Consider the following 17,387-nt stretch of genomic DNA (forward strand, 5'->3'; position numbering starts at 1 on the left):
GTTTTGATGGAACATGTGTACGTTCAAAGGTTGTTATAGTCGTGCGAGAGAAAACTCAGATTGGACAGATAGTCTAGCTAGCTGTCTGGATTTACCCTGCAAAGATTTGAGGAGCAGTTAACCATAGTCCTCATAAATCCACCAGAGTTTAAAATGCCAACACAAAGAAAGCGGAAGGAAACATCTGGCTGAAATGAAAGACATCCAGCGGAATATCCAGCGGCACCTGAACAATCCCGGAAGTGGAACGTCGTGGATATAGACTATTCATCCACTGCATTAGATCACTTATTACAGTCATTCTGAACCAGACTGCATAATGCTGCTGCATTCCTAACTTAACACCCTCTGCAAGGATGGGTTGTTCTGAGTTGAGACACTGAATGGGCTGAATATGTCATGGCTGGTTCCTTTACTATTGTGTGAGTCAGGACCTTTAACATCTTGTCACCTTAGTCTTGTTGTGTCAGTGTCAAGGCAGAGGAAGCAGTTATCAGGCCACAAAGACTACAGAGCCTGTTAGAACGTGTAGCCTGTGTAAAATTAAATTAAGATTACATGTTGTAACCCTAGTTTTATGATGACAGGTGGAGGCCTCTAACCTCATCGATCTGCTGCTACATAGTTGATGAAGGTTAATGGATGGGAGGTGACTTTCGATTGCTTTATAAAGTCTTATATCAAAGACCTGAGTGGCTGGCAAGAATACAAATTTCAGTGAGCCCTTTACAGTTTGATTCTGTAAAGCCTGTTTTCATATAAACTGTACAGTAGGTGTGCTCTAGTAATATTACAGACATCTTACCAATTGACATGTGGTGTGTGGGTGCATACGCTGCATTACAATAAATGATGTGGGCGCCTGCAGTACCATATGAACTCTGGAAGAACATTTGCAAGTACAGAAAGTTTAAAAAGTGACTGTTGGTTTCTGGGTGAGTAGGAATTGTGGGTAGTTGTGTGTAATTTGCCGTTGTATTGTGTTTTTTCTTACTCTCGCAGACATGTCGAGTGAGGAAGGTTCCTGCCATCCAGGGCTGCTGGTGGTAACCAGGACAACAACGATCACAGCTCTCCCCGCATGTGTTGTGTTCACATTCACAGCTAAACTTCTACACACACACACACACACACACACACACACACACACACACGCACACGCACACACAGATTCACGCACAAATACATGAAAAAAAGGTTGTTAGGTTTATCAATTAAACAGACATGAGCAACTGTGTTTAAATAAATGGACTGTCTGGAAGCTGATATCAAGGGGAAGAACACTGTAACAATCTGAGTCATCGTCAAATATGAATTCACGTGTCTGGTGAAGGACGAATATGTACATCTCAAAATGTTGGGTCTTGGCTTGACATTAATTCATAATCAATTTCATACAATTGGGAGGATGCACTGCATTCTTTTTTTAAGACTAACAATTTTAAGCAGCATACAAAACATACAATTTACAACCAAACCACTCGTCATCACCACCTACCAAGACAAAAATCAAGAAAAGATGACATAATAACCATAACATTCAAGACAACACAACAATACAACAATATAGACAATGAACTGGAAATCAAATAAACATATGCATATGTTACAACACCATAAAGACTGAAACTATTGGAGATAAGTAGCTAGTGTAAGGCTACTTTAAAATGTTCAAAATATAAAACATAAATAAGGTTTGTTTTAATTTGACAACTGAAAAAAACGTGATTCCACAATGACATTGAATGTTTTTAACAGTGTGACTATACATTAATTTGCAATGTCAACTAAAGGGTTGTTATTGTCAGAGTCAGTGAACTCTTTTAAATCATGTCTTAAAACCCATTTTTATAAACTTGCATGTTGTTTAATCTTTTTATTTCCCATTACTTTTTTTTCATTTGATCTATTGATTGTATTGCCTTTATCCTTTTCATTTGCATATTTTTATTTGTCATGTTTTGTATTGGCTTTTATTTCTCTTCTCTCTACTATGTTTTGCATCTCTTGTCTTCTTGTTTTTACTTACCCAAATTTTGTCTTGCTATTGTTGGCCCTACTGTTAAGCTCGTTGTTGTATTGACCTCTGGGTATCCTGCTTTTGCTTTGCTTTGTCGGTCAACGACTGTTAACTCTGTTTTTAAAGGTGCTATATAAATAAAGTTATAATTATAAGGGTGGTTGTGTGTAGTGGAGTAAATTGTCTTCCTTGTGTGACATTATGTGGCATCACATCATTCACATGCATGTGTAAATGGAGGGCTGAAAACAGGTAATTACCAATATGCATGACCTATTGAAAGCATATCAAACAATGTATTTGCAGAAGAGCTAATGGCAATAAAAGAATTTGGTTCACTTTTCAGATTGTCAGTGGGTAGCCAATGGGTTCACTATTACTCTCCCAGGAGAGAAATAAATCCCAAACTAAACACAGTCAAAGCACAATGTAGCAGCACATTTGCCAACTTCAAGGTTCAGTAATTCAATTTAGGACTTTCTGTAAATTGGTTGATGTGAATAGGGTGCCAGATTTAACTGAGAGGAGAGCAGTACAGTAGCACAGCGAGAGCCAAGTTTGGATTTGTTGGCACGAGTGAATTTGCCCCTTTTATTTGAGACACAATGCTACAGCTCTGGCTTCAGGCTGCCTTCGTACTGAGCATGCATCTGAACAAATGTTCTGTAGACGATCATCAACAAATCATCTCACAGGTCTCCACCTTTTCTGTTTCCTGAACGTCTGCCCAGGACTTTACTGCATGGATGGATGAACTTGTATCAAAGTAAAGGAGCTAGATGTCTTTTGGGAACAGAGGGCTAGAGAAAATCTCTACAAAATTCAGATTTAGGTCTTATAGATTATAAATTACTAAATATATACTACCCTAGTGGAAACATGTTTAGAAATATGATTTTAAATTAAAATGGATTATTCTGCTGGACCACAAACTATGTTCACCCACTGAGGTCTTATATCTGAACCAGAAAACCATACATATGTTTGCAAACACTTTCATTTTAAAGATTTTCTTTTTCATTTTAACCACTTTCCAGGCAGCTGCTAATTTTAGGACACGTCTCTATGGCAAGAATACACAGTTGCAGAGACTTAAAACTTGCTTGAGATTGACTAGGTAATTGGTTTGGTTGGTTTCAGTCAATTCAAAATACCTCTTTAATATAGCCTTTATAGAGATAGGAAGAAGAGAGAAGAGAAAAGGAAACTGGAGCTCTTTACACATCAGTGACATCACTTATTGTCAATGACATCATCACCAAGGGACCAGACACCAGTGTCACATCTGAGTTAGTCTTCGTGGTTCAGCCTCAGGACATGTAAAGGACACAAGACTCTCTCTGTGTGTGTGTGTGTGTGTGTGTGTGTGTGTGTGTGTGTGTGTGTGTGTGTGTGTGTGTGTGTGTGTGTGTGTGTGCGTGTGTGGTGAGCGAGAGAGAGAGAAACAAAGATCAGGTGTCTGGTATCAAACACTCTACTGTTTGAAGTGACACGGGAGACGCTTCACTGTGTCACCTGTGTCCCCTGCAGACAGGCAGGCAGACACACACACACATACACAGACACACACACACACACACACACACACACACACACACACGCACACAAACACAGTTTGATACAAGGCGGCAGATAAAAAGCTGGTGGCCGAGGGTGCTCTCTGCTCCTGTTCAACAGTATGAAGGGGCTCCATTACCTTGGTGCTATTGTTAAGTGGACTGAGAGAAACAGAGTTAAGTATTTTACCTTTGTAACAGTGTTGAGTGGACAAGCTTTGGCGTGGCCGTAACAGATACACATTCCTCCGACTGAGATGTCCTTAATGGAATAATAGTACTGAAAAGAGAGAGGGAGGAAGAACGTGATAATGAGTATGACCGCGTTAATGAGCATATTAGCAGTTTAAGAGGCAGAATTAGAACAAGACTGTGCTCTCTTATCTCTGTGGTGATTACACCTGAAAAAAATGATATCCTGACCTGGGCCGAACACAACATCTGGTGATGTGTCGAACAGCAGTACTGGTAAATGGTAAATTAATCACTTCTCACACATGAAACCACAATGCCTTCAATTCGGCTGATTTAGTTTCATTTTCATTTAGTTTCTAAATAAAAAATAAATTATGACAAACTACGAATGGTGATTTTTTTTGTATTTATCTGTATCTAAATAGTTAAAGTTTTAGTTAAGTCATTGCTAAGACTTAGTATCTTGTAATATTGAGTCATATTTCAGTTTTAATATCGGATAATTATGACTTACTTATGAGTTACTATCTTAATCATTAGACTTGGTAATGAATGCAAATATTAGACTTGGTATCTTTTAGTTCTGACTTTAAGCCATTCATCCAAATATTACTTTGAGATATAGTAACAGAACCAGAAACAATTTCCTGGCAGATATTTATATTTTCCAAAAGAAAAGAAAAGTGTGTTGAGCCTCACCCGTCTCGTCACGATGGGATCGACATCTCTCGGGTCACGGAGTGTCAGAGTCATGAGGTCGGCGTTCAGCGTTCTGATTCGCTGAAACACCAGCCTGATGTAGCGGGCGGAGGTAAAGTTCAGCAGGGTCGGGGAGGGGTCATCTGCACTGGGCCGACCATTGATCAAAGACGTGTGGATCTATAGACAGAGACAGATAAGTACTGGCGTGTAACAGCAGAGTTAAACAGAGGCACTGCTGAGACAAACATTAAAGGAGCTTTTAGTTGCTCGCCATGGCAGATGGTGAAGGGAGTGAAAAGCCAGAGACAACAAATATAAACAGATCGGAAGGAGGAGAATAAATAGCAACAACCTTTTTTTAACGGGAAACATTGTTTATTTTCTTAATTTTCAACGGGACTTCCAAAAGCAAAAAAAAAAAGACTTAGAAATAAAGACTATAAATTGCCTCAACCGTGGTGTTTATTTTAAGTGTTTAGGTCACATTTAATTAGATAAGTTAAAAAAAATGCTTAAATATAACACCTTTGATTAAAGAGGTACATATTTTAAAATGGCTGAGGAGAGAGAGTTGTGTGGTTGTGCTTTGCATGTGTGGGATTCTGATACATCCTTAAATTCGGGAATTGTCGTTTGTTTATTCAAAGTCAAAGACAGTCCAAAGTAGTGCAACTTTGCCCATTTTTGTGGGTCTGAGGTGTATGCCACATTGTAGCTGCCAAAGCTCCGCTGCTCTCTGTCTCTGGTCCTCAGTGTGAGAGGGGGAGTGGCCAGTGGCTAGAGCGGCAAAAGCCAATGTGTGCTTCTTTTAGCGATATATATTTAACGATATCTTTTGCATTTATAATCCAAACAACGTCAAACTTGGCACTGCACTTACTCGTGCCCGTAGCAAGACACATGTCAAGTTTGAAATCCATCGGACTAACGGTTCGAGAGATATTCGCATAGAACACAGACAGACAGAAAGACGTTCCTGCAATTTATAGAGATAATAATATGTCCTCTCTCCGAAGCTTCGAATATTCGATGCTCATTAGTACCGAAGCTTCGAAGCTCAAAAAATGGTATTCGGACCAGCCCTAATCACTACAGTGTAGAGATTGGTCTTTTACCCTTTCAGCCTCACCTAACTGGAACAAACCATCTGCTCAGGTAAACATAGGGCGCGCTAGACTGATACAAAGCATTCAAAGAAAACACAATAAGAACAAAGCAATAATTTCAGATTCCTCTGTTACTGTAGTTGAACACAATGTATGTATGGGCAAACACGCACTATTAGTGGACTTAACTTTATGTAGAATAGTTTAGCTCAATTGTCTAAGGAAAGCGGTAGGTTGGCAGACATCTTGAGTTAGGTGCAGATTTATTTATAGTGCTCCCCACTACATGTGTAACTCAAAATACAGAAAGAATAGACAAGGTAAATTAACTCAAAGCAAACAACCAGCACATGCTTCCAGCAGCACAGCCTCCACCTCTGTCTCCTCTCTTGGAGAACTCCCACTGCTTTATATAGAGTGATCAATTCACATCTAGACTGAATAACCCAGAACCATTACAAGAGAAGGTTGAAGTATGCAGTAACCTACACATAAGGAAATCCCCTAACATTGCTGGACATTAACAAGCTCCTTCACATCACTAAATTGCTGTCTTAAAGGTAAGCAATCATCACACATTACTTTCAAAAGCAAGAAACAAACAAATGAAACATTCTTTCAGAACAGAAAAACCCTCGACTTGGTTTGGCCCAGTGATGTTAGCAATGACATCACCAATTCCATAAAAACAGGAAGTGCTGGGCCGACCCCTCCCAAACAGTAGTGCTGCATGGTAGGTTTAAACAAAGGAACAAACAATTGTAAGTATGAACAAAGGAACAAACACTTCAAAACCGTTGAAACCTGCAATATAATAATAATAATAGCGTAAAGTACTTCATGGCTATGTGTTTGCTTTAATTTACTAAGGTGCTTCGATGTAAACTGTAGTGATGGGCGAATGAAGCCTTGTGAAGCCTCTGAAGCTTCTTCCTGATTGTATCGCAAAATGATCCGAAGCATCAAAGCATCAAAAACAACACAGTGACATCTGGTGGTCAGTCAGCAGAAATGACAGCGGCTATGAACTCGACACATTCGAACGAAGCTACAACATGAACACATAGGAGAGACAGAATGGACACATGCATATGGCATGACATGACTGAACTTGAATTAAATGACATGAACAGGACATGACTGAATTAAAAATATAAAGCCTATGTTTGAATATAACATAATATAATAATATAAATTACTGTGATCAGGATTTGAATGTAAGTATGTTTAATTAGGCTAAATATGGATTCAATAAACTGCAGCAACAATTCCATCTTCTACCGCTACGTAGAATTATGTACAGGTGTATGTAAGTAGGCTAATTTCCATTAAAAGGCTAATCAAATAAATTGCAAGCCACACTCATAAACCCCGCGATGTTCCAGTGAATTTTAACGGGCCGTTGGTAAGCACGCAGCGACATGAATCCAGCCAACCCTTCCGGAGTTTCAGTGACGTTCGAAGCTTCGGACGTCATCAGTCACGTGGTTATTTCAATTCGATACAAGCTCCAACACTGCTTCGAACCAGTGTGCTTTGCGGGAGTGATACAAGCTTCGGTGCCTCGGTGTCAAACGTCCCATCACTAGTAAACTGTAACAATGTAGTTAACACAAACAAAGCCGGGATAGTAAGTGGAGCGCTGTTACAATAGCATGGTACACTCTAGAACACATGTAAAACCTAACATGATGTCATGTGATAAGCAACCTGTAATGTATACAATGAACATTTAGGGACAAAAGGTGAGTAAGGAGTGTTCTCACCCACTTTATCACACTTTAACAAAATGTACATATTGCAGAGCTGTGTTACCCTTTCTTCCACTATGTGACAGTGTTCTTTCTATCACTGCTCAGAGGACCCAATTGTGCACACCAGTTTTCACTATCACAGACTGAGCAGGTGATCTTCACCATCAGAAACAGATGTATTATACATCAACACAGTAGGGCTCTTCCCCTTTCAACAAATCCTAATCTTGTGGAATCATGTGAAGTTAAATAAACAAATGCACTTATTTTTGTTCTAATCATTATTGTTACTGAACAATAATCATCTGTTAACTGCTTAGTAAATATTCATATACAGGCAAATCCTTATACCCCATTTTTCTAGGCAAAATATGGTGCTTTCAATATTACATGCACTTGTTCAGCCCAGTATCTCTAGGAATTTGGTTCATATTGGAAGATTCTGCACCTCACGATCCATATCCATTGCCAACATTGACTGCTAGACATTTTTATTTTGTCTACCAAAGCAATTTACATTTTGTATTGTAACTGCCTTGCTCTACCTTTAAATCAATGTAGAAGAAGAATAAACAGAGTTATATGTGGTATCACCAATAATCAACAGGCAGCCACATAACAAGGAGTGTGAGATCCTGCCTGCCTGCCTGTCTGTCCATCTGTCTATCTCACTAATGTGGCCAAAAGCAACATTTGGGATCTGCAAAAAAGTCTTACAGAGTGGGCTGACCGTGCACGTGCGTGCGTGCGTGCGTGCGTGCGTGTGTGTGTGAGAAGGGGGAACACTTGATGGGTGCAAGCTGCACACTTGGAAGTAACGAAGGAGATGGTTGTGTATGTATGTGTGTGTGCGTGATGAGTGCTGGGGTGACATTGTAAGAGTGTGTGCGAGGCTGTGACACATCGCCTACGACTCATTATGGTTTCACTGTGATCAGACGGCTAGGGAGCTGTCAAACACACACACACACATTCAGACACCTCCGCCGTTACATGCGGCTCCTGACATCTCCCAGCTCACACCCCCCAAACGCTCCCCCGCAGGACAGACACACAACACACAAGACGACACACTAAACACACATGCATGGAGGCATGTGCGACACACACACACACACACACACACACACACACACACACAAACACAAACAACAGCACCCATGTAAATGTGTATACATATTCAGACAGACATCTACAATTAGAGGCCTGTGTGGGAGATGTAGATGTGTGATTAGTCTTTCACTGCATGTGTGTGTGTACACGCATTTGTTTCTGTGTGTGTGTGTGTGTGTGTGTGTGTGTGTTCTGCAGTCCTCTTTCTCTTCATTAATGTCAGTAATTGCAGGCTTGCCCTCTGTTCTTACTGGGTGCAATCACACACACAACTGATCAAAGCAACACAGCAGTAAACAGCGGTGTGCACATGTGCGTGTCAGTGTGTTTCTTTTCTATCAGTGATTAAAATGATATTAATAGTTGGTCACATTTGAAAATAAATATACCCACTTTAAAAAATAAAAAAACAAGCTTTGATCTACTTATTAAGTTGAAAACTGACATGCAGCATTTCATAATTTATTCTGCTCAGAAGACTAGACTGGTGTCTTTACGAGAGCTTATATGAACATTCTACTTTCTTTTCCATTTTGTACGATTTTTGTGTTGATTTTAGACGGTTTGACCTAGTGTCATGAGTAGAGCTTCTTAATTCTTCATTTTCACATTTCTGCTTATTATTCATGTCCACTACTGTAGCAACATCGCCCCTCGTTCCAAACTCTATTATTCTGTTATTCCCTTCCAAACTGCCCTCAGACCATCCTGACATTCCCAGTGACCTGACCATCACCTGCCTGCACACCTAGCCCTCCTTACTCCTAATCAATCACTTAGGATGTACACCGGTCCACAAGATCACTCTCTTTCTCAGATCATTTCTCTGTTCATCTAATGTTCCTCAAAGCCATAACGTTTCAGTCTCTTGCCTTGACTGCCTTTTGGATTTTTTCCACCTCTCCTACCTGCTCCTATTTTGGATTTGTTTACCTTCTCTAAATGCTAGGCAGGCATAGTGTTTAGCAACCCAAGTCAACCCAGCAATCCTAACACAGTTTAACTAAACTCAATTCAACCTAACACAAAACCATATTCACCCCAAGAGACCCAAACCAACCTAAGATATCCTGCATCAACCCAATCCAATTTAACACAAGTCTACCTACCCAAAACTTAATTTAGTCTAATTCAATTTAGCATAATCCAAATCACTGTACTCTACACACCCAATCAAAATATTCCGAACACAATCAAACTTGACTTGACCCACTCCATCCAAGCCTGAGTCAACTCAACTGACTGGCACCATCCAAATCAACCCAAAACTAAACCCAACTTGAGCACAGATTACAGTGGCAGTCTCTAGCTACAAGTGTTACCTCTCCGTTCTCCAGAGGGTGAATCTTTGAATAAAAAGACGTGCAGATAACTTCATCATCCCTGGTGTAGGATGGAGGTCCTGTCCGTGGATTAATGTTGAACCTCGTCAGGCACTCTGTGTCTGTGATGGCGTAGTACTGCCAGGGATCAAAGGTCACCCCATCTATTGAACGCTCTAGGATCCAGTTACCTGTGGACAAGAATATTGGTGAAGAAAAAAATTTATGAAATTCTTCAAAGGTGTGACGTGAAGAGGAAAAAAAGATCAATAGAAATAATGATGGAGATCCAAGACTGCTTAGGTCAACCTATTTAAAATACCTAGAAAATTCACAGAACATTCAATTCCATATATTTCCTAACAGCTTAGACCTCCTGAATTGATTGAATGTAAAGTGAAAGGGGTACAGTTAATGAAAAAAAAAAAAACTTACATGGCACTTAACAGTAACACTCTATTTGCAGGATTATCCAAACAATCAGTAGGACGCCTCCAACTCATTCATAATGCAGCAGCCAGAGTCCTTACACCTAGGCTACACGTAAACTTGAACATATTACTCCGGTACTGAAATCACTGCATTGGCTCCTGGTACAATGCAGACAATCATCTTTAAAGCTTTAGTGCGTAACCTTATGATATTAATGAATGTCCGTTACATTCAAGCCATTGCCAAATGAGTTGCTACAAAGCTAATGAAGACTATCAGCTCCACACAACTCTCTCTGTATTTCTCAGTATGACTATGTTCAGAAGATTGTGGCGTTCGGTGACTTTCCCGCGCAGAAACTCGAGTGAAGATAATTACCTCTTCTGAAGAGTCGTCATGTTTTTTTTTTAATCCTCTGTGTCCTCCTTGGCTTTTAGCAACTGTATGGAGGGGGGGGGGCAGTCATGGAAGGCTTGTACCATGTAGACGCGTCGACAGTTTTGTTGTCATTACTTAGAATTCCTCATGGGGACGGCAGAAACTACGCACTAAAGCTTTAAAATCCTGCTAGTCTTTACTAGTAACTTTGTTGAATAGCACGATAACGGTATTACTTGCGATAATTTAATATGAAAGTGTAATCAGTTTAGCTGCTTTCAGTATTCTGCTAAAACACAACAAATAAAAGGAAATAATTTGTAACATTCCTTTATTGAACAAATTGAACACTGATATACTGTAAGAGGCAACACAACAAAAAAAGAATGACAGTTACATATAATGTGCAGTTTTCTACTCATATTGTCTTTCAACTAATACTAAAAATCTCAGTGTCTTTCATGATATGTCGCAGCCTTTCGCGATGTGTACATTGGGCCAGTTGGTATTGCGATGACGATTTAAAAAAAACTATATATTGTGCAGCCCTAGTGTGAATTTGTACGGTCACACTTGTTTGTTTGTTTGTTGTTTATGCTTTGTTCTATTGTTTATGCTTATATTTTGTCTTTTAATGTAAAGCACTTTACGTTTACGTGTAATTAAGGTGCTTTATAAATAAAATTGCCATTGCCACATAATGAACACTAAAGGCTGCAGAATGCAATTTATTGAATGGCATCTTGAGCTTTCAAACTATTCTCTGTGGGAGAATCGTGTGCTACAAAGGCTGTAATTGCTGTATTTAACAGTTCATAAGACTGCCACTTTAATCACATAGTCATTGTTTTATTTTATAATCAAAGCAGTTATGTTAACACGTGAAACAGTGTGTGGCTGTCTAAACAGAAATTAGGAAGCAGAATGCTTACCTGGGCGAGGTGAATTGGCTGCCTTTATGATCATATAGGCGATCTGAAAAACCTGGAAAACAGAGGATAGAAATATTGAAAAACACATTAACCTATACGTGTACTGCGGAAACAACTTTGATTACAATGATCCCACTTTGGTTTTCCATTGGAATGCTACATTTATATACATTACAATAGGCCTTATAATTGTTAGAAACCTTTAAAATGAACAAAGAAGTAAGTTTCTATTTTGACAACTGGCAACAAACCAAATAAATGGACCTTTTAAAGGGATTAGATTGGTTTAAACTCACTTCACTAACTTCTTCTCACACATATAGCTGCTGTCTAAAATCACTTGTTTTACTTGTTTACTCACTTACTGATCTTTACATAAAAGACACACTTACTTTGTTATTTTCTTTAATATTCAAATAATATTCTAATAGTCAATGCTCAAATGCAGCCCGTTTATAATATGTACTACACTACTCAGGCTTATTCATTGAAGATTCAGGATATTAGAAGCACTTTTCCGGTGAGGGCTGAGCGTTACTGCGCAGCCTCCAACTGAGAGAGACGACGTAAATGTGACGTGAGCAACCTGTCTGAAAGTTGTAAGTCTTCTGGTAGCTGTGCCAAGAGAAATCTCAATCATTCCCAATCTTGCAGAGACGGAGAGCGTAGGTATATGTAAGGAGATAACATAGGCACAGGCTAATTATTGCTAACTAAAATGCTAGTTAACATTAGTAATTAAACTTAAACAGCTAATGTGAGTCGAAACTGCCTGCGAGCTTCTCCTGTACTGTACGGTAATTTCTCTACTGTGCGACAGTAAGTCTCGTGGTTATGACACAATCGTTAGCCTATTTTTACAAAAACGCCCGCTACGGAGCCATAACGTAAGATACAAGGTAATGGAGCCTTTTATACATTGTCGTGTTTCTTTAGAAATTGGACAAATAGAGTCTTTAAACGCTTCAGATGTGAAGTTATTCGCTGTCAAAGTGGCGCCAAAATGAATGGCAGTCAACGGAATGCTAATGGGAGGTGATGGCTTGTTAGCATCAAAATGGCGCCATAGGAGCTCCGCGTTCTGAGGAGAAGCTTACCCCCTTGTATCTAACAAGTGTAATGAAGCGGCTCTGTTGTAAAGGCTAACGGTGCTGCTCAGTTAGCACAATGACATCATGTTATAAAGCACAGCCGAAACGATGTCATAAACTAAGTAACAATAGTGTTAGCCACGATGCTAACGGCATTGATAACTAAGCTAAACGGTGCTGTCACTACCATTTTAGTAATTTATAAGCAACCTGTTTCTTGTAGATTGTCACGTTACTGAGACTACAGCTATTAGAAGGTAATATATGAAGTTGAAGCTAACTCTGACAGCTGTAGGGTAGCTAACATAAACTTTAGCTTTCTCCATTAAGCTCCCAGCTAAGCTCCTATAACTCACGACGCAGTTAGGAAACTAATGATAACATAAGCATTTTTGGCTCAGTGGATGATGATGTTAAAGTCATGTTAGAACTATTTCCCACCCTTCTTCTACCGTACTAACGTTACTCGGTACGTAACATTAGCATTAGCTCCGTGATCTAAAGACCTCACAATGCCTTGTGTTTCTCACTCCCGCTAACTTATTGAACATCAGACGTGACATGACAAAAGCATTTTGAAGAGAGAAAGAGAAAGAAGAGGGAAAATAGCTAACATTAGGCAACATATTTAATTAAAAAAAATTGCATTCGAATAGTATTGATTTTTTTACTATTCGAATTATATTCGACTTTCGGAATTCGTTCCAACAGCCCTAGTGAGCAGTTTCTTGAGATTTTGGACACATGAATCATGATCATTTTGGGTCATCAGTGAAAGATGTTACAGTATGTTGCACAACTGTAGCACAATTGCACAAAATGCCATCAGCACTACATTTGTTTTTTTAAAAAGCACTGTTTTTTATGCTTACCTTTTTAATATTAAAAATAAAAACTGAAATTACCAGATTGTTTGTCGATTAAATACTATGATCTTTGTTGTTTAGATTGACTTGCCTTCAATACGATCACCAACTAGACAGACAGACCGAGAGATACAAACACTGGATGTAGGTCAAATGCTGACTCCCTGTCTCGCTTCACCACCCCATCTTTCACCCATCCTTTCTCTCTCTGGGTATTTGTCTCTTTCTTCTCGTGATGTGGAAAGCAGTGTCACATTGCAGCAATTAGAATAGGGAGAAAGCTACCGTGTGTGTGTGTGTGAGAGAGAGAGAAAAAGCTTATTTCAGGGTAACCTTATAGCAGTCATTCAAACCCCCTACAAAGAGTCAATGTTACCTGTATTCCCATCAAGGACGGGATCGTGTGTGTGTGTGTGTGTGTGTGTGTGTGTGTGTGTGTGTGTAAAAGAGCTCTCAGCAGTAGCTTGTAATATGGTGACAGCTTTGGGACAGCTAGGCAGCTCCAGCAGCTAAACATAGAGATGAACACAGATAGCTTATGCTGTGTGTGTGTGTGTGTGTGTGTGTGTGTGTGTGTGTGTGTGTGTGTGTGTGTGTGTGTGTGTGTGTGTGTGTGTGTGTGTGTGTGTGTGTGTGTGTGTGTGTGTGTGTAGAGTTGCAGTGTCATATTCTGTTTTGATCAGATTTGGATCAGACAAGGGATTTTTTTTGCCTCTAAAGCTCAACACAGCATCAACAAATAAACACAAATAATTGTCCTGCAGTAAATTGCACGGCTGGTAAATCAATGTTTTTCTTGCATCAATCACATTTAATGTCAGGTAGGTAAGTTCACGGTGAGTTCACATCATGAACAGATCATATTATCAGCGTATATATATTTTATTTGGCTGGATTCACTTTTCAAACTGAGTTTTTTTTATTATTTTTTTTTTTAACTGCAGCCTGGTTTGGCAATTTTTAGCTCAAACTAACAGGGTGTCTACATGTTTCATCAGGTTACATTTCAGACCCTGGAAATGCAAGTTAGAATGAGCAAATTAAAGGTTATCTTACTGGATAAAGTCAAACCCCACCAAATAAATGAGTAAAACATTTGGGATCTCTAAAACTGAATACGCATAATCTCTCTTTGTCTACATAGAAAGAAAACAACATGTCAACGTGCCAGCTGGTTAATGCACAAAGATGTCATGAAACCAAACGGTATCAAATATTATTTTCTCTCTTTAGAGTACTGCTTTTACATCAACAGGAGAGCACAAAGCAAATCGGCATGCTCTAACTTAAACACATTAAAAGTTCAACTAAACTTTTTTAAAGAGTGAAACAGTCAGTGACTCATTTATCAGTGTTTTAAGCCCCCAACATCTCCTTCCAGGCAGCGCTGCCTGGAAGGCACTAGGATTAGGCAATGGTTAGGGTTAGGTTCCTTGAAGTCAACGGTCGCAGCGCTGCCTTGAAGTTGATTAGGCAATGGTTAGGGTTAGGTGCCTTGAAGTCACAGCGCTGCCTGTAAGGAGAGGTTGGGGGTTTAAAACACCATCGAGCCTCATTTAGCCCCAGATGAAATGGTGTACTTTGTTTTTGCACTGATGAATAATTCCATGATTCTAAAAATAAACTACTGACTGAATTTGCTCATTTCTATATTGTACATTACTTCAGATAGAATTGCAGAGGAGTTGAGCAAATTATTTACCAGTCTACAAAATGCTACACAATTTCATTTATCTCCAGATATGTCTCCTATTTTTACATCTCACAATCCTTTATTAGGAATAACCCTTTCAGATGTGCCATCTCGTTTTTTAAGTGGGTCCTCGACGACAAAAAAACAATATTTGCACAATTAGACAAAACGTTTGACAAAAAACAAAATGACAAGATAATTAAACGGTACCAAATGTCAAATCATGTATTCATAGATTATAGAAAAGTGTTGTCAGTGATAGCATTAGGTAATAAAGTGATACAATAGAATTATGGTAGTGTCATTTTGAACGTGTACAATTGATCCTACAATAAGAAGACGGGGCATTTTCAAAGTGGAAAAATGATATGGATCGAATACTTACAGGTAGATTATTCCAATCAGAGGGAGCTTTAAACGTAACGGCTTTCTTAGTTATTGACTTAGAGACTGCAGGAACAGAAACCAAGAGCTGCATGGAGTGTGATAGTGTGATTGATCATTTTGGGAGAAGTGTACCATACACTGTTTTAAATGGTGATGGTAATTGAAATGTATACATTTAAAAAAAAAAAAACTGAAACCAATGTCGATGTAATCTTATGATGGGAGAGGGCAAGTTGAAAGTTTCATATATTGTACAATGATAAGTTATTAAAGGACATCCAAGAGCAAACCTGCATGGTCTATTATAAACTAAATTGAGAGGAAGATGATTAGTTTTGGATGCAGCCTGATATACAACATTAGCTTTATCCAATATTGGTAAGATGAGTTGTAACGTAAGCTTCTTTCTAACAGTGATTCTAATACACTAATACTCCAAACCATACAATTTAATATTTATTTTCTAATAGTTCCCAAGCATTTTATTGGAGCAATCTTACATATTTGACTAGAAATATTCATGACATGCTAGGGAATGGCTTTTTGCACCTATTTGAGCACAGTAGCCAAATGAGCACTTAAAATGTTTATTTTAATGCTCAATCAGTCCACTTAAGCCCTGTGTCCAGTATGGTTAGGTTGCCCACAATCAAATGGAGTGCGAAGAATCCATTTTGTCTCAGCGTGATTTGGGCACAGAGTGACAGCGGTTTCACTGAGCAGCTGGTGTTTACAGGCCATTCACATGGAAACGTGTTAACATTTCTTTGGCCTGATAAACTGGCATCAAACCCCAATTCCAGTTAGTACTCTAGCTAATTATAACAGGATTTAAACACAAAAGCACAAAATACAGATCAGAAACAAAGGAATAAAAATCCAAATGAGATAAAAAAAAGAATTAAAAACAATGACGAAAAAACAATTCTTTTGTTGAGACATAAACAAACATACAGACACACAGGTGGATATGCCGTCAGAGCAACAGGCCTGGTATGCAGACTCGTTAAAAATGTTCTTCAAGAGAAAGTGTGTTAACATCTCGCTGGACTAATAAAAGTAGCTTTTGGCCCAGTTCTAAATAGCGTGAATCATCCAGCATCCCTGACTGCCAAGCTTAGTGCAGGCAAACAAGCAAGAGATATTCACTGGAGCCACACAGTCATCTTATCGTAAGATCGTTCTGCTTTACCACTGAGCTGCCACCAAAAACTATTTGGGTAGATGCTGCAGTATTTTAAATGACAGTCTCTTGACAGCTCTGCAGCAAACACATTACAATTGAGTTTAAGTTTTAACCAAATTGCCGGAGAAATAATATGAAATATTAAAAAAGACGTGTTCTTCATTGGCTTAAACAGTGGAGAGGTTGCAGTGAAGCATATAAAGACAACGGCCTCTGGATAAAACTGAGAAATGTCCTGGCGGGTAACAGCCAATTGAAATCTATTCTCTTTAAGTCTGCCTCTCTGTCTGAACTGCCAAAAACACAGTTACACTCAAAAATAAAACAAATGTACAAACGAACATGGTCGCTCACAGACTTGGTCGTAATTTAGCCTTAAGCTTTTTAAATAGGCTTTAGTCTGCACAAAACACCAGATGCTGCAATCACTCCCACATTCATGCTTTGGCCCGAGCTACTGTCAAACATAAACCAACAAAGTTTCACTGGGTACAGCAGATGTTTCATTTACCTTTTCTCTTTTTATGAATAAAGATATTGTTTCTGGCGTTAAAAACATCTGACCATCTATTGTTCTCATATTCCTAATTATTAAATAAAGTAAAGAAAAGTAAGATTTTATCTAAGTTTGAGGTATGTTTCCCATTGCATTTT

At 38.9% G+C, this 17,387-nt stretch overlaps 1 protein-coding gene across 9 annotated transcripts in view; it reads right to left on the reverse strand.

The window, feature by feature from the left end:
• lama2 (laminin, alpha 2) overlaps window positions 1-17,387 on the reverse strand; it is a 205,925-nt gene that overhangs the window by 135,884 nt on the left and 52,654 nt on the right. For all 9 annotated transcript variants that reach the window (XM_035995247.1, XM_035995246.1, XM_031321901.2 and 6 more), the window contains exons 4-8: window positions 11,511-11,562; window positions 9,769-9,959; window positions 4,471-4,650; window positions 3,767-3,856; window positions 995-1,112 (exon numbers count right to left, since the gene is read on the reverse strand). In XM_035995247.1, coding sequence (XP_035851140.1) covers window positions 995-1,112; window positions 3,767-3,856; window positions 4,471-4,650; window positions 9,769-9,959; window positions 11,511-11,562 — 631 coding nt within the window. The remainder of the gene's footprint in view (window positions 1-994; window positions 1,113-3,766; window positions 3,857-4,470; window positions 4,651-9,768; window positions 9,960-11,510; window positions 11,563-17,387) is intronic.

The sequence above is a fragment of the Sander lucioperca genome, chromosome 19 (genome assembly GCF_008315115.2).
Source record: "Sander lucioperca isolate FBNREF2018 chromosome 19, SLUC_FBN_1.2, whole genome shotgun sequence".
NCBI classification, from domain to species: domain Eukaryota; kingdom Metazoa; phylum Chordata; class Actinopteri; order Perciformes; family Percidae; genus Sander; species Sander lucioperca.